The sequence below is a fragment of the Drosophila virilis genome, unplaced genomic scaffold (assembly GCF_030788295.1).
Source record: "Drosophila virilis strain 15010-1051.87 unplaced genomic scaffold, Dvir_AGI_RSII-ME tig00001170, whole genome shotgun sequence".
NCBI classification, from domain to species: Eukaryota; Metazoa; Arthropoda; class Insecta; order Diptera; family Drosophilidae; genus Drosophila; species Drosophila virilis.
The window spans coordinates 1,121,074-1,142,412 of NW_027212828.1; the positions used below are offsets into that span (position 1 = coordinate 1,121,074).

At 38.1% G+C, this 21,339-nt stretch overlaps 1 protein-coding gene across 5 annotated transcripts in view; it reads left to right on the forward strand.

Annotated features, from left to right (window-relative positions):
- The window catches only part of Atg2 (Autophagy-related 2), a 232,937-nt gene that overhangs the window by 148,453 nt on the left and 63,145 nt on the right, over window positions 1-21,339 (forward strand). For 3 of the 5 annotated variants that reach the window (XM_032440820.2, XM_015168271.3, XM_070210843.1), the window contains 3 exons: window positions 602-765; window positions 11,049-11,153; window positions 19,688-19,770. In XM_032440820.2, the coding sequence (XP_032296711.1) occupies window positions 602-765; window positions 11,049-11,153; window positions 19,688-19,770 (352 nt within the window). Of the gene's footprint in view, window positions 1-601; window positions 766-11,048; window positions 11,154-19,687; window positions 19,771-21,339 lie in introns of those variants that run through there. The other 2 variants (XR_011417148.1, XM_070210844.1) reach the window with 1 other exon arrangement.

Here is a 21,339-nt window from a genome sequence, read left to right on the forward strand (position 1 = left end):
AACTGAGCGTTTGAATTTCCAATTCAGAACTGCCTTAAGCATAATTCAGCTCCCGACAGCATAGCCCATGGCTCGCGGCAGCTCCGGAGCATAGCCCATGGCTCGCGGCAGAGCTGGCAGCAGAACACTGACTTGGCGCCTCGTGTCCGTTCTTGCGGCGATCACTCGACGTAGGCATGCGGGTGTCAAGTTCCTTCGGCAACTTAGTTGCAGAAGCGTCTGGTCCAATGACCTAATCAGTACAATTTGTCTTTCGCGTGTTAACTTGTACAAATGTAACCGCATCAGTTAAGTATTAAGACTATATATATAAATCCTGCGAATCCGCTTTTGAAAATATCACGTGCTTCTCCCTCCGATAAAATCAAGTTCATATTTGATAAGAAAGCATGCTTGTTCGAAAAAATGTTTCTTTATGATTCTGTAATATTCGTGGTACTTAAAATCGAATAATAAAACACTACAGAGAGTACAGTAAATCTTTTGCTAGCAGCATGTTTTTTTCTCAGCTTACTTTAGCCTACAGCTTACATTATTTACAAATTACTCATGTAAAAAATTTAATTATTTTTTTTTTTTTTTATTGCTATCTATATTGTAGGACAAACCGCCGAAGATTTAGCAATTGCATGGAGTGATGTTATTGATACAAATTTAATACGGATAATATGCAATATTCCCAAGGAAAAAAGGGTGACAAATAGTCGTGCTGAAATTATATCGGTTGTTGCTGAATTGAAAAAGCAGCCAGATAAACGTTTAAAGGTAATTTTACAAATTTCATGAAGCATTTACACAATGGGAATGGGTATAACGGCTGTATGCAAATACATCTTACATGCAAACATTTAAATTGCAACCACATGAAGTGTACATTTTTCCTAGATTGCTGCGTGGTTGTGTGTATGCTTGATTTGATGTACGTATGTATAGAAGAAAGTTCGTATGCTTGGCGGACGTTTCAGGGTACAGCGAATCGGACACTCCCCCAGAGTACTTTGATTTCTTTGTATACCCTGAACCCATTGAAAATGAGTTAAACTCGGCATTTGTTAGTTTTACTATGCTCCTCATATAAATGCAAAATCACATTAAGATCGGACCACTATATCACATAGCTGCCATAGGAACGATCGGTCGAAAATTAAGTTGTTGCATGAAAAAACATTTTGCTTTTCAGGATATCTTGACCAAACTCGGCATTTATTAGTTTTACTATACCCCTCATATACATGCAAAATCCTATTAATATCGAACCACTATATCATATACATAGCTGCTATATCAAATTAAGTTGTTGTATGCAAAACTTTCTTGTCATTCAAGATATTTTGATTAAACACCAACATTTTTTTTACGTCGGACTACTATATCATATATCTGCCATAGGAACGATCGGCCGAAAACTAGGTTTTTGATTAAAAATCTTTTTTCGGCATTAATAATTTTCCCTGTGCTACTTAGATACGGGCAAAGCACTATAAGCATTATGAAAAGGTTGAGTCTGCAAGGGTATTATATCTTCGGCGTGCCGAAGATAGCCTTTTTTTCTCGTTTATTATTTATTTATTTTATTAATGACCGACAAAACGAGAGTCTTCGTAATTATTCAATAGATTATACATACATTATGCAAATTGACAGCCTGTCCTGCAGTCTATGCCCCTGCTCATAGCTGGGAATGGTCAGTGACTTCCCTAAGGTATCCTGTATGCAACGATTTTATTAGGGGTAGAAAAGGTCGGTAGAGAAAACGTGATGCACACTTTTGTAATTTTACATAGCACGCGAAAAGGATTGCACATAATCTATTGTGCACTTCGATAGGAATAAGGGCGATAGTCTTTGGTTGGTCTATCCGGAACAGACAATTTAAGGTGCCCTAGCGGAAAAGGAGCATCTATTTCGCCAACAATCAACTTATGTAGAAAGACAACACCGACAATTGTCCTACGGTTCGTTAATGACGGAAGACCAGATGCTTCTGAACAGAATCAATTCGATCCTGGCTATAGTTATACTGCGGAGACCAAATGCAAGAGCTGTATTCAAGGATAGGGCGAACAAGAGAGATATACAGAAGTTTTGTGGTAATGTGAACAGCAGAGTCAACAGCCGAGCCTCTAGAACGAATACCAACAAAAGCCAAGCCAAGTACAACGACGCACAAGGAAAAAAACAAGAGAAACACAGAACCATGGCGATCGCAGTCGGCGCTGAGAAATGACAGGTTTGCGCAGTATATCCCAATATAAGCAGCGATAAGCTGGAGCGCATTTGAATTTTACAATTCAGTCAATCGGACTAGCAAGCGACAGGCAATTTTAATAAAAAGGGCGCAGTTCTTAATGCCGTCATGACGGCATAGAGCCCCGAATGCTAAACTGCAATCACCCCTCTCGCTTTTTGAGTACCAAGATTTGAGTGGTTGATATATAATTTATTGAGATAAGCTTGAAATCGAGTGAAGGGTTATACACCCTTACACGTGGTTATTTTTAGGCTTACTGAGTTTTGGTGCGGTTCTACAAAAAGTGTGCAGAAAATAGAATAATGTTAAATGTTTATATATAGAGAAAGAGTGAAATAGCCGTAAGTAGCAAGTTAAAATATTATACCAAATACCCTAGCCCACGAGAGCCAGACTAAGCAGCCACCGTTAATGCACCCATTAACGATGCTAAGAGACATGCTTGGTTCTTTCGGACGTGCCTTACTGCATACGCCTTGTATGCTGGCTAACATGACCCCTTGCAGTATCGATGTCGATGTGTTTTATCGGCTTACACTCGAAACGCCCTATAATTTATTTATTTATTTATTTATTTATTTACCCTAGCGTATGTGTATGTTCTTAGTATGTTCGCCTCCGTCATGCAAATTTCGTATTTTACTGGTTAAGACGAACACGCCAAACGCTAAACCCCGACCTGGCTTAACAACCGTAGGCCAGCCATTAGCTTCTTTTCGCCTAGGCCAAGCTGCGAAACACTAGTAAAACACCCTGACGCACTAAGCTTCTGTCCCATAAAAGTTCCTCCTTATGACCTTTCACTAGAATTTATCGGCTATTTTAAAATTATTTTATTATTATCATTATTAAATGATTATACGCATAGTCCATCCACAAAGAACCAAATGTTTGAGGAACGTTTAGACGATCCTTAAAAGTTCTCCTTTATAACCTTTCGCTAGAATTTAGCGGAAATGTTAATATTTATAATAATGATTATACTTATAGTCCATCCATAAAGAACGAAAGCTTAAAGCCGTTTGGACAAAATTTCCCCCTTATAACCTTTCATCAGAATTTTTTATACGATAGGGGCGGGCCACACCACAGCCACACCATTTATTATTTCTTTATAAGCAATGAAAATAGCAGCACAGAAAACAATACAATCGCAATTGGAATTCAGTTGATAAAATTCGAAGCAGACGCGCATGAATGTGTGTGTTGTACAAGTATACAGCAATTCTTGGAATTTGAGCTAACTGCCGCAAGCACGCTTAGCTTTGCTTTCAAATTTATTTCCAAGTACAATAATGATTTAAGACGAGTTTCATCATGTTTTTGAGAAAATTGATGAAATAATAAAAGCCAGACTTGATATGATATATATGTACCTACTATCAAGTATCTTTTTTTTTATCTATCGCCAGCTTCCCGCTACCTTCACAATGCTAAAATCAAGTTAATAAACTAATTTAATATATTGCCCAATAATTAATTAATTATTGGTGTTGCTATTGGGTAGAGCCAACGACAAGTAGCGCGGTCTGTTGCTACTTCGAACCCTACCGAGGAAGGTAAAATTTTGTGGTTTGTCGTTGAGTAGAGTCGGCAGTAAGTAATGGGATCAGTTGCTGGTTCGAACCCTACCAAGGAAACTTTTTTGTTTTATTTTTTCAATTTATTTTTATTACTACAAGCGAGCGTCAAACGGGAGCTGCTCGAATGGCAGACATCGCAAAACACCTTAAGGTTCCTATGGTAGGAAATGTTATTAACCATTAGTAGCAAACTACCTGTTTAAGCTCCACAACCACACTTACGTCATGGCAAGGAACCTGCTAAAGACGCGAAGAAGAAGAAGACTTTAAAAGATATATCCTATAGACCTGGCCAATCGCCGCCTTTAATGAAGAAAAATGAAGAAAATTAGCTATAAATGAAAGATTTTAACTCCCAAAATGAATAATAATTATTGATTGTCTAATAGTGATTATTGAGACTTGGTATGTCATTTCATTAATTGTTTGATTCTTATTTTTGATAACGCACCTACTCTAAGTTTATATTCTTTGTATATGTTTGCCACATACATTTGAACGAAAATGATTTTTTTCCCACTGGATTGCTGCTAACTCTTGTTCTGTTGTTGATTTCTCATTTTCGTCTTTTGAGAAGGTTCTTGAGGCGTATGCTACATGTGGATGTGAACCATTCTGTTCTTGTGTAATAACTGCTGTGTATGTTTATACCCTGAACCCATTAAAAATGGGTATAAGGGTATATTGTATTTGTGCAATATCCAAATGTATGTAACAGGCAGAAGGAAGCATCTCCGACCCCATAAAGTATACATATTCTTGATCAGCATCAATAGCCGAGTCGATCTAGCCATGCCCGTCTGTCTGTCTGTCCGTCTGTCCGTATGTATGAACGCAAGGATCTCAGAACCTATAAGAGCTAGAGACTTGAAAATTAAGATGTAGGTGCTCCCAGTGCCTGCGCAGATCGAGTCTGTTTCCGATAATCGATAACATACTCCGTTCCCAAGTAATCGATAACATCGATATCGACATCCTGTTTTTTGAGCCAATTGGGTAAATAATAAGAGCTAGAGCCACCAAACATGATATGTTGCATTTAGAACATTATATATATGTAAAGTATCTTTCATTTCATACCTATCGCTACCTCCCCGCTAACACCCCAGAGCTATAAATCAAGTTAATAACCCAACTTTTATTGTCAACCAATTTAAGCCACAACTTAAATGCAATTGACTTTTTCAGAATACACAAATATTCTATGGTACAATAAGATATACTGTAGAAAATTTCATAAAGATCGGTTAAGAAAAAACCAAAATTATATGCAACTGCGCAATTGAATGGGGCAGCAGCTTTAAGAATTTCTGTATACATGTACACACACACATTCATGCGCATCTGCTGCGCATTCTAACAGCATGGTAATTGCGACTTTTTTCTGTAATGTTATTTTAGTTCCTTTTTTATCATAAGTACTTAATTTTGGTGTGGCTGCTGAGTAGAGGCATAGCAAGTGGTGCGGTCTGTCGCGAGTTTGAACCCTGCCAAGGCACCTTTTTGTTTATTAATTCATTTGGTGTATTCCCTAGTCGGGAACTCCCGACTAGAACGTCTTACTTGTTTGTTAACTGGTAAGATACCTTTTGTCAGTACTCTTGTGACCTAGAAAAGTAACTGCGTGCATAAAAAATTAGCATTTTTCTAGATGTAGCTTAAGGTTGCGCTTTCGACATACATCAAATGTGTGTAATTATGTGTTGTTATCATTTGTTTTTCGGAATAGCCAATAACTATCAAGTCGTCTGTATTAAAGACCTGAGATTGTCATTATTCAGTGAGAAGCGTTTGGCGCTATTAGTAGTCCGTATGGTAATCTGGTGAATCGAAAGGAGCCATTGCTCGTTGAAAAAGAAATTATATTTCGAGAATCCTTATAAAAAATATTTTGCCCGTCCTAGTTGATCAGGAACATCTCCTATCCTTGGAAGTGGAAACTTGCCAGCCAAAAATTTTTTATTTACTATTATTTTTTATTTTTATCTGACGATAATCTATCACCAGTCGCCATCTATTGTCAGTGGATCATAGTAAAGGTTTCTTGTGAATAGTACATTTTCGAAGTCTACTACTTCATAGGTATTTCTTGTGTTTAATAGTCGGCTGTGTTTGTTGAATCTGTGTTTTGGTCTACATCGCTATAAGTATCTGAACTTGATTTTAAAATAATAGCCGCGATAGCCATTACTGCCTCTACCTCTGTTACTGCTTCGGTAACTACCGCGGTTTCTGATGTTGCCTGTACAATAGTTATTGGGATGCCGATTCCTTTAATGCAGAACTGTATCTGGTCTGCCAGTTGCATCGATGCAGCTGTTGACAAGTTTCGAAATGGCATCGTTCATGTTATTAAATTGAACGCCTTCATTTTAAACTTTAACTCGTCTATTGAGTAATTTTTTACCATGGCTTTGACAGCTAGTGAGGTGGATTATTTATTTTCTAAGGTCGATAAAATACCATCAGCAATGTATGCCCCTTTCAGTGCTTTGGCAATTGCTCAATTTCTTGGGTGTAAAATCTCAGTGTGTTTGATTGTGTCGGTCACAAGCATGTGCGCTTTTATTAAGGCATTTGTATGATTTTTCGAAATTTGACCTATACAACTTTATTCTCTCAACTATTTGCGGCATTCCATGTGGAACTTCCCCTAACAATGTCCAAATTGTTTTTTAAGGATCCTACTTAGAGCTTGTCAAGGTCGATAGCCCTACTCATGTAAGTTTTATTAGTAAATTTTTGTGCTGAAGATATTTCTCCAGAAGAATAATTACTGAGGCTATCACAATTTGTATAATTAGCAGTATGTTTGTTAACTATGTACAACTTCTCCTACGTTTATTACATTGGCAGTGTTATCTGCCTTGGAACGAATCAACCCATTTTTAAATTTTTTTTAAAAAAGGCTAGTTTTTATTTTTAATTTTTCTTACAAATTTATTAAATTTTATGATTTTTTGTGCACAACCCCTGTTTTTTGTGTTTGTATTCTGCTCAAAGCGCATATTAACTGCTTCTACATTGTTTTATATATATATATATGTTTTTTCGTTAATGTTAACTTTGTTTTTGCCCAAGTACATTTTAATTGATGATGAAAATTAATCTTTTTATTTTGCTATTTTGTATTTTACGCATTAAAATTACTTACTCAAACTAAAAAACCTAAATTTTTTATGCGTCCCTTTGGGACTTTATCTACAATATTTTTAACAGTTTTGAAAAAAATTCTTATTCATATATATGGCTCCTTTAAAGCGACGAGCGGTGCCGGTGCTGGTCGGCGCTATATAAAGTTCCCGCGCATTCGTTGGGGCACTTCACAGTCAGTTCAGGTATCTTTTTTCGGATTTGAGAGTTTTTTATTCTTGCAGACAAATAGGAAATTAAATGATTGAGTAAGTGCTTTCTTTTAGGACTTACTGGACTACCTCTAGATGCTCATTCTCAGAAAAAAGTTTCACGGCTGTTTTTCAATGTTTCAATTCAGCCTGACGGATTCGTCTGCGGTGCCCTTTTTAACCCGTTTACTGCTTTTGTCTTACGTGATTCGTATCGAAATGTTAGTTTGTTTTGTGGGTGCTCCTTTCTGTTTTTTTTTTCACAGTCCTGTCACGGTCGCCATGTTAGAAGTCAAGTCGTTGGTATTAGTTTTCTGAATGTGCTTAATTCAACTCAAATGAGCTTATTTTAAATTACGAACTTAACTTAGCACAATTATGTCAAGACTGACATAGTCTAAGGGGGAGAATGTACTCATACATATATAGTTGCATTAAAGTATTAGTGCGCGTGTACATAGCGCTTCCGGGCATTCGCCGGTGGGTATCATGGTCAGCGCTTATCCCGTAAGACGGCATAAGATGCTGCCCGTTAAGTGGCTGATCATATTAGAACTGATCGGGTCACTTACTTGCGCTTATGTTCTGTTTCGTTTGTGTATATCCATTGTTGTCAATGGATATAATTAAGATTGCAACAGAGTTTTACAATCCCCATGCATAAATACACTATTAGATCTACCATTTCGTAACTATCGTTATGATCGACCCTATTTATTTTATACGGATATTTTGGTGAAACTGTGTATTAACTTCTGGTTTAGTGTCTACATTAGGATCGGCTACATAATCTACACAGACTCGCATGCCGCGCTGTGTGCACTTTATACAACTATTCTGATTCTTCTTCAGTTATTCCCAAACTATGAGAAAGAATAACATCAATGGTGCTTAAATAATTCTAAAAGTCGGGAAAACGGGAGCTTGTAAAATTTAAATCTCTGTGTATACCATTTGAAAACTTACTTATATACGGTTATATTATTAATTTTATTTTAAAATCGCCGATTTTATCTAAAATAACATTACTTTTTATTATTTTTTATTATTATGGATGTGGGTGATTTATTGAAAAAGCATTCCGGCTCATTTAATTTGCGTCTGGCAAACATTTGTGGTAGTAAGTTTTGCATTTTTAAGAGAGTCTGAAGCTAGTTGGCATAAACCATATAAGTCAACAAAACACGTCTGGAGATATTAACCCAGGTTGTCCGCTAATTCAAAAACTTTAGATTAGGCGAAAAGCCACTTTGGATCGTTGCTTGTAGCGTGCCTTATCGAGGCATTCTTCACGCAATGTTAAAGCATAACTGACACTTGGCGACGATTGCGAAAATTAGCTATTATCTGATAAGGTATTTACTTTTGCGTTCATGTTGGTGTGAAATAAAAAAAACTCACTCAAATGCTAGACAATTTTTTTTAGTTGTGACTTTTTGAAGAAGGCCCAACTCTGACAGTTAAAATAAAGGATTCACCCACAGCCATCCTATGCAGGATAATTTTATCTGATATAGGCTATATATACATATTAATCAATAATGGCTATCTTATGCTCGCCACCGTAATAAATGTGTGGTGGGATGACAGTCAAACTAATTATGATCAGAAATAAAAGTCCAAGGTTGGTAAAAACACATATGAGCAACATTTCAGGGGAAGATAAAACCTTGCTTTTAGAACAGTTTATATGTAGTTAATACGTTAACTTGACTCACTGATTCACTGCTTGCTCGTAAAAGATTTCAGAACTCTATATCCTTATATGCACGGCATAACTTTATTAAATTAGCGGTTCGACATAACTGCCATTGGGAATATGACTTGTTAAGAGTTTTGGCTGGAGCACGCCGAATACCTTGTAGACCCAACCTTTTCATAATGCTTATAGTGCTTTGCCTGTATCTAAAAAGCACAGGAAAATAGTTAATACCGAGTTTGGGCAAGATATCTTGATGAACAAAAATGTTTTTCATATAGGAACTAAATTTTCGATCGATCGTTCCTATGGCAACTATATGATATATGCTGCGTGCAACAGAAAGAGGGACTTCATCAAAGTTTCATAAAGATACTTAGTTGCCACTCGTGTAGTGCAATTGATGGGGAAATGCTGGTTTTATGGGTTTAATTGCTGGTTTTCATAAACAACCGCTGACAACCCTGGATATTTAATTCAACGACCTAAAATTGTCTCCAGTATTAAAAGTCCACTCTTCGTGACTTTTCGGTGCCGAATACCTTTGGCTTCCGACTGCAATTTAGCACCCTACTACCACGACCACGCAGCAGCTCATCTCTTTTGTAACTCTGGTCAATGTGAGGTCTGCTGTGACATTAGTTTAATTCCGCAATATGTGACAGTACGAAAAAAAACCAATTGTTTTATCCGGACTACCGGCTATCTTAGAGAAATACAGCTGATAGTGCTCCCATTATCACCCTTTAGTGACTAAGCCTCATTTAGGCCTTCCACCAAGGAAACATATTTCCAGGCTTGCCCCTCATTTCACTTTCTAGTTGTTAAGGCCTTTATATTGTCAAAAGTACAAGCGCCATGCACAAGAAAAGTTTAAGTTTGCCTATGAGAGGAATATTTTATCCAATATACTCACCTACTGTGCTACAGTACTATGTAAACCTGTCTTAAAACTTAAGATAATGTCTGTCAACACTTCACCTTTCCCGAACATTCGGAAAAAATGTATTGTTGTTCCTTCCCAAAGGAAAGGGAGTAAATCCGATGTCGACTCTGTCAATCACTCCTTACTGCTTCATAAATTATGCCTTCTGGGCTTACCAGCCTGAACTGGAGCTCAGAGAATTTGCGTAACAGAACCCAAAAGGTTGGTCCACGGTAGCTATCCTGGCCCGCTATGCTATTCTCTTTACATCAGCAATGTCTCAATGAAGTTATGCCTTGCATATAAGGTTATGACACCATGCATGTTTTTAAGGCCACTTTTCAGTCTTTTTAAATTTCAGTATGTTCCCTAAATTTATGCAAAATTGTATCTCATCGGGCCTGTATATCATATAGCTGCCATAGGATCGATCGGTCGAAAATTAAGATGATGTATAGAACACTTTTTGTTTTAATAGATATCTTGAGCATTTATAAGTTTCACTATGCTCCCTTAATTTTCTTTTTCGAGATACCGTGAGCAACCTCAGCAACCTATAAGTATCACTTTGTTTTTGAAAAATCTTGTTTATATCGGATTACTAATAGGTGCCATAGGAACGTTTGGTCGAAAATGAGGCTCTGGTATAAAAAACTTTTTTTTTCCAAGATATTTTAACCATACTCGGCATTAAATATTTCGCTCCGTAGAAAAGGGCAAAGCACTATGAGCATTATGAAAAGGCTGGGTCTGCAAACGTATTAAATCTTCGGCGTGCCGAAGATAGCCAATATTTCTCGTATCTTTTGTTAAGCGTCTTACTAAACGTAATAACATTGGATGTGTTCACTTCCCGTTCAAGTAAACGAATAAATTATTCTTATATTTGTTTCTTTTCAATTTTTAAATATATGTTTCACTTCCTGAAAGAGACTTACTCGACTTATAGGTGATCTTCTCCTGGTCCTGCTGAAGATTGGCCGTGTGGCCGTGCTACAATTCGTGTTTAAATTGAACGAAACCGATTGTTACTTGCTGATATCTGCTTCCCTATCCATCTATATCTGTTCATTCGTTCTTATAAACTAATGTTACAATGTCTATAGTGTATTTATGCATGCATATTATAACAAATTTTTACAATCATAAACATTACTTTTTTTTTTTTAAATTAGAAATTTATATAAGATGAAAAAAGGAAAAATCAAATATAAAAAAAAAAACTATTAACCCTTCTTTTTTATAGAGAATAAAGCTAGCGTTTGGAATAAATGGAGTCAATGTATTGCATAAACCAGTACTCTCAATACATAATTGGATTTATCAACTACTGGATTTTTTAAATATAACAGTAAGTACCTTTTTTTTACCCTTGGTTTAAATGTTGAATATTCTCTTCTCTTCAATTTGTCTTGATGAAGTCAAAGGCGAGCGAAATCTTTATAGCATCTTGAATTTTTAGTGGAAAATGTTCACGTAGAATTTTATTATAGCTTTATAAATGATTTTTTTAATAAGAAAGGGAGAATGATTTTATGAAAATGTAAGTAAAATTAAAAGTTGATATCTCTTTAAAAGGTATTTCCGACTTAGCCAGGATTACGTCTTTTGATACATTAATTTAAAATTTCCTAATATACTAAAAAATATCCTTACGAAGACTCCTATTAGGCGACTATCCTTCTTGGCTGGACATTTTATTTTTTACCATTGTGAATCAGGTCATACTGATTCACCCCTATTAGGCGGAGACTCGTCTTGATAACTGAAATCAACAAGAGTTAATCAAATTCGAACTTAAGGAACTAACCACTTCACAATACACGTACAATCGATTTAATTTAAAATTATCGCTAACATCCACCGTTTATATGCAATCGATTAAAAATCGTGTTTTTAAAAGCAAGTTTCGTAGATAATTAGTTTGAAATCTTCCTCAATTTCTATTGTAGCCGGTGGGCTAAAGCTTGTCCAGCGAGCTGCTTATGGTTATGGAAGAAGAGGGCTCAAGATTGGTGATTCTCTGGTAGTTTTGCATAAAAAATGTAAAGCTTTTGAGCCATTTCTTCGATGCAAAGTTTTCTGACGCTACTTTCCTTAAAAATTAAATGCTTAACATACCACGCTTATTTTTGATCCAAACAAAATTTTGATTTAAGCCTTACTTAGCGGAAAATTTTGGATTTTAATATTTGGAGCACCAAATTTACTTCGCGGGCCAATAAGACCTTAAAACTTGCTTCCCGCAAAATTTATTGATAATAATCGACCTTTTCGATTTTTGAGTCCCCGAATGAGAAAGTATACAAAATAGTTTTAATTTCATCTTTACAAATGCTTATCAGTAGTATTAGTTTATTCACATACAGTTGGAGATGTGCGGCGTTAAAGTCCCAACTTTCTGAGCTCTTTCTTAGCTCTCGTTTATTACACAGAATAAAATCATGCTGATTTCGTAAGGCTTTTTTCTATATGCTTAACGATCTTATTCAGCAAGTTAAATAATCCGAACTGTACAATTGTGCAGACACTGACCTTTCCTTAAATTCCCTTATGAAGCACAAGTCTTTAAAGTTATTAAAATGTGTTCTATAAATAGGTTCTCGAAGCATAGGTATTTTACCGATAATTTCCCCATATCCTTTATAGCTTTTTTAAATCTATTTCAAGCCGACATTGATGCATTTTACACTTGTGTTTAGGTTAATCTTTTAGGTCTTAATTAATATAAATAATAGGTTTTAACATTCTATAGAAGCTCTTCTCAAATAGACAACTTGCCTCTCGAACCAGTCAACAGCTAATGATATAAGACTTATTGTTCACTATACATGTCGTCCTTTGTCCTTTGGAATTGAGCTTACATCCATTTGTATCTGGTAACAGCCCTTCGCGACGTCAATGTACCATCAATTGCAAGGATTTGGTATTTGTCTTCAACTCTGACTTGATTAAGGGTATTGTTGTTTGCCTGATCCGAAAAGTAAGGTGACTTCGACTCTCGAATTATCCCAACTTATTGGTCGCATGTTTCAACGCACTCAGAAGGTTTTTACACCCTGAACCCATTAATAATGGGTATAAGGGCATATTGTATTTGTGTCCAAATGTTTGTAACAGGCAGAAGGAAGCATCTCCAACCCCATAAAGTATATATATTCTTGATCAGCACCAATAGCCGAGTCGATCTAGCCATGTCCGTCTGTCTGTCTGTCCGTCTGTCCGTATGTATGAACGCAATGATCTCAGAACCCATAAGAGCTAGAGACTTGAAATTTTAGCTGTAGGTGTTCCTAGTGCCCGCGCAGATCGAGTTCCTGATAATCGATAACTTATTCCGTTTCAAAGCAATCGATAAAAGTCGATATCGATATCCTGTTTTTTGGGCAATTTTGGTAAATAACAAGAGCTAGAGTCACCAAACTTGACATATAGCTTCTAAAATAGAATATATATATGCATTTAATGTTGGAAGAGGAAGGTTCAGGGTATCCCCTAGTCGGGAGCTCCCGACTAGAACCTCTAATTTATTTATATATAGGGTCGTCTTGCCTAATTTGTATGACATGTTTGAGACTGCTTGTAAAATTCAATTCTGTCTGCCCGTCCCCCCGTCCGTCTGACCGTCTGTCCGTATGTATGAACGCAAGGATGCTTAACAGCCGCACGACTTGGTCTCCGACTACCCCGGCAGCAGTCCACATGCTGGTGCTAAAGTCAATTGAAGACCCCGTTAACGCCCTGGTACACATAATAGATATAATCAAACCCAATTCACCCGCTGTAGCTTCGGCTCGCCTGATTCTATAACAGGCAAATAAAGAACGATAAGCGCAAAGTCTTAGCCTGCAGGTCCCCATCTACTGCGCGGCGAAAACAGAACAATACTGACACCAGTCCAGTTCAAATACATACTATCAAAACAAACTCTCTCTTGGCGACACTTAAAAACGATGAAGACATGGAGACTGATAAATCTGAGGCCGAGCAGATATGTTCAGCCCAAGTAGAGAATTTGCCTACCACAGCGACTTCTCAGGTTGAGGGAGTAAGCCTTCCTCCGTGCCCGAAGAAAGGACGAAGAACAACGCCCCCTCTGGAAGATAGAAGCCACCCCCCACCGTCCTAAATGACATTGATGACATCAACGACGTGTGGCTCATACTATCTAAAGTAGTGGATCTGGAAAATATAACCATCAGGTCCAACGTAGGTCAGCCTCCTAGCGACTCAAAACCCATTATGTGCCCACATGCAGGGCCATCATAAAAAAACAGGAAGAACAAAAAGTCGAATTCTATTCATACCAGCTGCATGAGAAGAAGCCCTACCGCATAGTCATCATAGTCATCATCCACTCAACCTGCAGAGCCAGGATCACACCCCTCTCCATGTGCACAATCTGAACCGTAAAGCCACTAAGAAGCCCATTAACATCCACTTCATTAACTTGAAGCCGGCGGCGCCAACAACACGGAGGCTCTTACCATCAGGAAGCTGTGCATCACGTGCTCAAGGCGGAGACTGCTTGAAGAAGCTTGGATGTGCTGCAATGCCATATATGTCAGGCGTACGGGCACACAGCCACGTTTTGTACATTTGGTTTTTGGTGTGCAATAGCAAATCCATACCCTTTTGACCGCATTGCTATCCAAATGAACACACCACTGAAGGTGATAATTTGGAATGCCAACGGCATTTCATGTGAAATACAATTGGAGGTCTTAGTACAAACACACGCTATCGGAATAATACTGCTACGGAGTAATTTGGTTCACTTCCCGCAATTGAGCGTTGATACTCGTGTTTGCCAATATCCGACCATGAATGTCTCCACTTATGCTGGTAGCGTGGACTTTGGAGCGGTTTCTTACAAGCCTAGTGAGCAGACGTCGAATGATGACTTCTACGTCAAACTCAACTCGGCTGGAAGCAGATATTTGGTGGAAGGAGACTCGAATGCACATCACTAGCAAAGAGCAGGAATGCGCGCGGCCTTCAAGTAGCTAACAGCCTATCGCATTTCCCAGCACTCTGAAGGCCCTGCCAATGCGCGCGCTTCTTTTTATAATGTTGATCTTTAATGCCATAATAAGGATGCAACACTTTCCCGCCCAGTGGAAGTTAGCAAGGATCCATATGATCCATAATTCGGGCAAAACAGAATATGACACTGAGTCATATCGGCTGATCAGTCTCCTGCCTTCCTTGTCGGTCTGGGAAAGACTGATATTTGCCCAACTTGCAAGGCTTGTGGATCAAGTGGCCCTTCTTCCTGATTACCAATTTGGGTTCAGGTGCTAAGAGTGACTAACCGTTTTCTTAAGGCTTACGATGAAAAAGATTTGCCTTGGAGTCTTTGTAGACGTTAAGCAGGCCTTCGACCGAGTCTGGATTAAAGGATTGCTCCAGAAAATTAAGGTGAGTCTTCCCGCCCCCGTTCTTTCTACTTCTGCGCTGTTATCTAATGGAGTAAAAGTTCGAAGAGTGCGTCAGGACAGCAATCTCTTCTGTTCTCAATATAAAGGCGGGTGGCCCTCAACGCAGCGTACTGGGCCCCTTCCTCTACACTTCGTACACGGCAGACATCCCCACTCCGGATGACCTACATGAGTTTGCCACAACAGGCAATCACTTGATGGCCACATTTGCCGATGACGTGGCAATATTTTACTTCGCCCTCTGTGAGTACGAAGTCACTGATAGGACGCAGGAATACATTGGCCAAGGCCAACTTGCTACTAAACTCCAACAGCCCATTGCCACTTCGCTGCAAATGGCTGAATCCAGGTTTAGGGTATATCGTCTCGGACAAATCGAAGACGGATTCAAACACTCCAAAACTTGGCTTTGGGTCGAATGACTGGTACTGACTGAGACGTCAGAAACTCTACCTTGAACAAAGACCTCTAAATTAAGACTACTGACAGCCAAGTCGGATCATTCGCCAACCTGTACAACGAACGCTTGCAGCAAGGCCTAATTGAGAGGTGTGCAGTCAGGAGGCTCCAGAGCATATGGTTCGAGGACCTCCTCCAACCATGTCATAGGAGACGCCCCAAAGTCCCCGACTACCTACGTGACGATGCAGCTTTACCCAAAGAATACGCCGTTGACATTTGTCGACGATAAAGCTTGAGGACCCAATTGGTGAAATAAGGAGCCAACTGTGTTGTAATAAGAATGTATGTTATTTTTGATTCATATAATAACAGAAAAATGTTAAAAAAAATTAACTTTTATCGGGACGTAGTCTTGCACCAACTGCATTACCCGCCACGCACCAATTCGACCACCAACACGCCACTCGCCACATCGGGCCGTAGCCACGTATCAACTACGCTATCGGGCCGTAGCCTCGCAGCACAAGCTACTACTCTAGGTTAGCGCGAATATCGGCTATTCCCGATGTTAGCACAAATATGACCACCCGATTCTCGGGTATTCACAATGAGCAGCAATTTCCTTCATCGTTTTCCTTATATTCACTTGTTCAGTAATACTGCCCTACTGTGTTTTCTGAACTAAGACCCCACTGTACTGTCTTGGAGCCCTAGCGCTTTGCTGCACTCTTTGCAGTTCGTCACTCATACTTCTCTTCACTGCACGTCTACTCACACTGTTAGTCTTTCCAAAAGTGCCGGCACGCTCGTTAGCGAGCCGTGCGTTCGCCTCGGTTGCTCAATTTCGCCGCGAGCTTTTGCAACTTCGCCTCGGAGCTTTCGCTCAACGCCACCTAATTGAAGTTGCGCTCTCAAAGGCGGTGTTGAGCAACAGACAACAGACAACAACGGTTAAAATCAAACTTTATTCAAACTGGGCTCCTTGCCCTTAACTAGTTTCAATACATCGGCACCTTGCCTTAACTGTTCTTAATACTAATATATACTTATACCCTTAAGTTATAATTATGTGGGGTGGCTACCTCAGTGGTCGCCTCACAACCCTGAACCCATTAAAAACGGATAAACAGGGTATATTGTTTTTTTTTAATTTGGACTACAACCTCTTACTTGTTAGTTCATTGTTCATTGAAATTTAAACGGCTCTTCGTTTGACGATGGTGGATCAAGTCTTTAAGTTGTCCTCGAGTTCTTGTTCATGATTATAGCGCATTGCAAATTGCAATTTATTTATTGGATTTATTTTGCATTAATTGTACTATATAATTGGGAAATTTAAAAAGTTTAGTTTCATTATGTTAACCAATGATTCCGTATCGATTACGCGCTTAAGTTGAATATTATTCATTGTTATAATTAAGTATGGGTTGCCCCTTCATCTTTAAATTGAGCGTCCGAACCAACTTGAGGAAAATTGTCAGTATCTTCGCTGTCTACCTATGGATAGATTGGGAGCATTAGATAACGTATACCATTGTTGATATTGAGGTTGGTTATTGGGTTTTGCACTCTATCTTGGTCCAAACTTCGTTGGAACTCTTGATGCAAATGATAGCCTGTCTTTGCTGTCAACTTATGGAAAGATTATAAGCATTAGATGACGTCTGCCATTGTTGGTTGTGGGGTTGGTTATGGGGTTTTGCATTCTATCTTGGTCCAAATTTCGTTTGAGCTCTTGATGCTAATGATAGTCTGTGCGATTCGAAGGTTTTGAATATGTGTTATTAGTTTTAGGGCTTGCCACATTTTTAAAATTTTGATTTTTATTTCCCTTGTGAAGTTGACAGACTATTAGTGAGGTTTCATAGACTCGTTCTTGCTGAGCTACTTGTTTTAACTTAGTTATAGTGGTAATATCATGCCTTGCTAAGGTCATGAAAAGTCTGGAAGTTCGCGCATTTTTACATTTTTTATTGTATTATGAATTGCATAAGTGTATAATATTGAATTCATCTGAATACCTTCTAGCGTTAATATGTATTCAATATTGTGGGACTTAAACTCTACTTCTTCTATGAACTTGCAGATGCTTCCATTAAAAGGGGTTTTGTACAATCGGCTTAGTATTTCTCCACAAAGGGCTTGTATTTTAAATTTGTCGATCAGGGTCCGTCCTAGTTGTTGACAGCTTTCATTTGTAAAGTCCTTTGGGCATCTCCTTTTATCTGCATTTCAATGGCACAGAACAAAACGAGTTGGTGACGGGGCTCGTCAGTTGGATGCAGCTGCATTATTCAGTTTATGCGTCGTATGAACGCGCTTAGCTCCTGGGTGGTTCTGGCGATTACCTCTCTGATTTTTCCAAGTACAGTGGTGGTTTTTGCCCTGGCTCCATAATTTTTATTTGTTTGGTTACTTGTTATTGCTGTGTTTTTGCACTTTTGTTTTGACTTGTGTTTTAGTGGTTTTTGTTGGTTTCTCGCACTATTTTCAATGAGTACGACTTGCAGGGAACTTAAAATATACAAGACCTGGGGTGCACTCACTGTTTTTTAGTGAACAGAATTCGCTAAAATTTAAATTTGTGCATGGGGTGCATGGTTTTTGTTGGTTTCACGCACAATTTTCAATTAGTACGACTTGCAGGGATCTAAAAATATACAAGACCTGTGGCACAGTCACACTATTAGCCTAAATGCTTTCACCTATCCCAAGTAATAGCACGAAATTCACAGAGACATTGCATAGTTGATTCGTCTGTTTCCAAGCAGAGCCTACACTGAGGCAGCGGAGTGACGCAAATAGTGGAGGCTTATAGGTTATTAAAAATACGCTATGGCCCAATCAGTAAGTTCGTCTACTGCCAGAAGATTCTACTATACCACCATCTGACAGCGTGTTGTCGTCGATAGTCTGCCAGCTGCTAGCATGCCACAGCAGATGAGATGGCTCACAATTGATGAGAGATTTGTAGATACGCAGAATACTATCACGGATAGGGTTCTACAAACGAGCCTGTACCACGCTAAGAGCGTGGATTAAGTTGGGATAATGTAAGTTGCTACAAATGGCCAATCGGGTTGAAACCCGCACACTGCTTGCTGATGCTGTACCAGTGGCTGCTTTGGGCGGCTGTTGGGTTGCGGGCTTACCGGCACTGTACTGCCTATGTGTTCTGAGTTCCAGGTTCCTGAGACCAGACCCAATTAGCTCGATCCTTTTATGCGTAGAAATAATAGATCGCTGTTGTCAGCTTTGCGAGCTCAGCTGAGAGAGGGCACGGTCCTTCAGTCGTTTCCACCTATTCTACGAACTATTGTCTAATATCGAACCGGTCCCATAACAGTTTTCGACAAAAGGACTTTCTTTGCCCTGGCACTGGTGAGAGAAGCTGTTGCGTTTGAAGACTTCAAAAGCCTTTTTTCGCAGCTCGATTTCCTTGCAAAGGATTTCTTTTTAGGTATTGACATCATTACGTACATGTGAAGATATACGAAGGGCAAAGTTCGTTGTTATGATCCGACAATTGAAGGTTGTCAGTTACAGCTAACTTTGTTATCTATCCGATATCTGTTTCATCTACCTGTGGTGGTAAGAATAGCTGTGGAACATAGATTTTACTTAAAAAAAAAAGAATTACCAAACAACCAGTGAAAAATAAACATTAATGTATACATATACTTTAAGTCAGCCTGTTAAATACATTTGCACCAAACCAATTTAACATATTTTACCCATTTTCAATGGTGGTGAATGGTGAATATATTGGTCTTGCTGCCCGCTACCTGACTGTATGAATGCATATTTTTTTAGCACAATTAATATTAGAAAAGGGCGTCAGATAAAGTGTTCAGTTTATGTGAGTAAGCTCACTGATAATGTCCAAAGTTGTGCTTATTTCGGTTGAACTCCAAAAATAAAGACAAGAAAATTTTTCTTACGTTTTGAGAGGTTCGAAAAACATTTATCTTCCTCAAATTTTTTAGCTAAACTACATAAGAATATAATAATAAAAAACCAATAAAGTATTTAATATTTGCAGGACTATCCTATTGAAGCATATGAGCCATACGCGCTTGTGTCGGAAATTCAGGGCCATATATGGAATTTGGCATTAGAATATACGTAAGTAAATTGGTTTTTTTCAATGTTTATCCATGTTAGATAAAGTGTGAAAATCTATACAATCGTAAAATCGTATACCTACTTGTGAATATTTAATTAATATGTCTGCTGCTGGGGTGGCCATTCGGTTATTCTATAATTTTGAATTTTGATGATCTCCGTGAAGCTTTAAATTATAAAGTTTACCGCTTCAAATCGTGACGGACATGGCTAGATCGACTCAGCTATTGGTGCTGATCAAGAATATATATACTTTATGTGGTCGGAGATGCTTCCTTCTGCCTGTTACATACATTTGGATTTTGCACAAATACAATATACCCTTATACCCATTTTTAATGGGTTCAGGGTATAATAAATAGTTTCTCAGCCAAGTTGTCCGTATATATGAATTCGTCGAATTTTGAGACTATGTAAGTCAGAGACTTGATAGAGCTTTCCAAAGTGGGTATAGATATTTCATTACATTCATTGACAACAAATCATGGCGGTTTTTTGTATTACATAAACATAACCGGACGACGATAAGAATAATATAAGTGAAAGCCAAAGACGAATCCAAAAAATGACAATAGCAATAGTACTATTTACCATAGGTCGTAATAGACAGAATCATAAAAATGGCATGGACAAAAAAATCACATATCATCAGTAACTACTAATAGTAATGCAAGGATTGAAAATCATCCGGAAAACTTTGGAAATCAAAATAGCACTCAACCACTAAAATCAAATGTTAAATTTGCTAACATTTTTTTTTTGTCATGCTCAATTTTCTGAATGATTTTAATAGTGATCACATATATATTCTACATTAAGCTGTTAAGCAGTTTATAAATATGCCAGAACTCTATCTTCTATCAATGTTTTTTTTTGGCATATACACTCCCGCTTTCTTGAGTAGCACCCCTTTTCATGAAATGTTAAATGCGAATAGCTTTGAATCTGCGAACTAACAGTCGCCCAATTTCCTGGGCATTTTGTTTCTATTATTTTTACCCATTACAGGAAAAACAATATTCCAGCTTGGAAATTTACTAGAGTTATAATAGGGATTCCGATTAAATTTCGTAAGAAATTCACAAAAATTGTAGCTCATTTAAATAGCACTCCTCAATCTAGTGCTGCACTTTTTTTCTAATATCTTCTAAGTTTCGCTCGTCTGATGCTTCTAATATTTTGGTGTCCTCTAACTTTTCACATAGCTCGTCAATAATTTTTCTTTTTTGTGGTAACCCAAATAACATTGTGCTATGAAAAAACTTGGTGCTATTGTTGTTATTGTTATTCAAAGTGTATTCTTTCATTGGCTTGCGGCGAGCCTGTTGCTATCTTAATATGTTTCACGTTTAATTGCTCTAAAAATTCTTCAAATTCGGCTGATGTGAAACAGCTTCCTCGATCAATTATTATGCAATTTGAGCTACTGTAAATTCGAAAGTAATCTTTCAATGCTCCGATAACTTCCATGCTGTTGGTTGTCTTTGTTGTATAAAATCTAACAAATTTTGTGAACCCATCTACAACTGCTGTTGTCAACCAGTCCGTAATGATCTTAATGGGCTAATT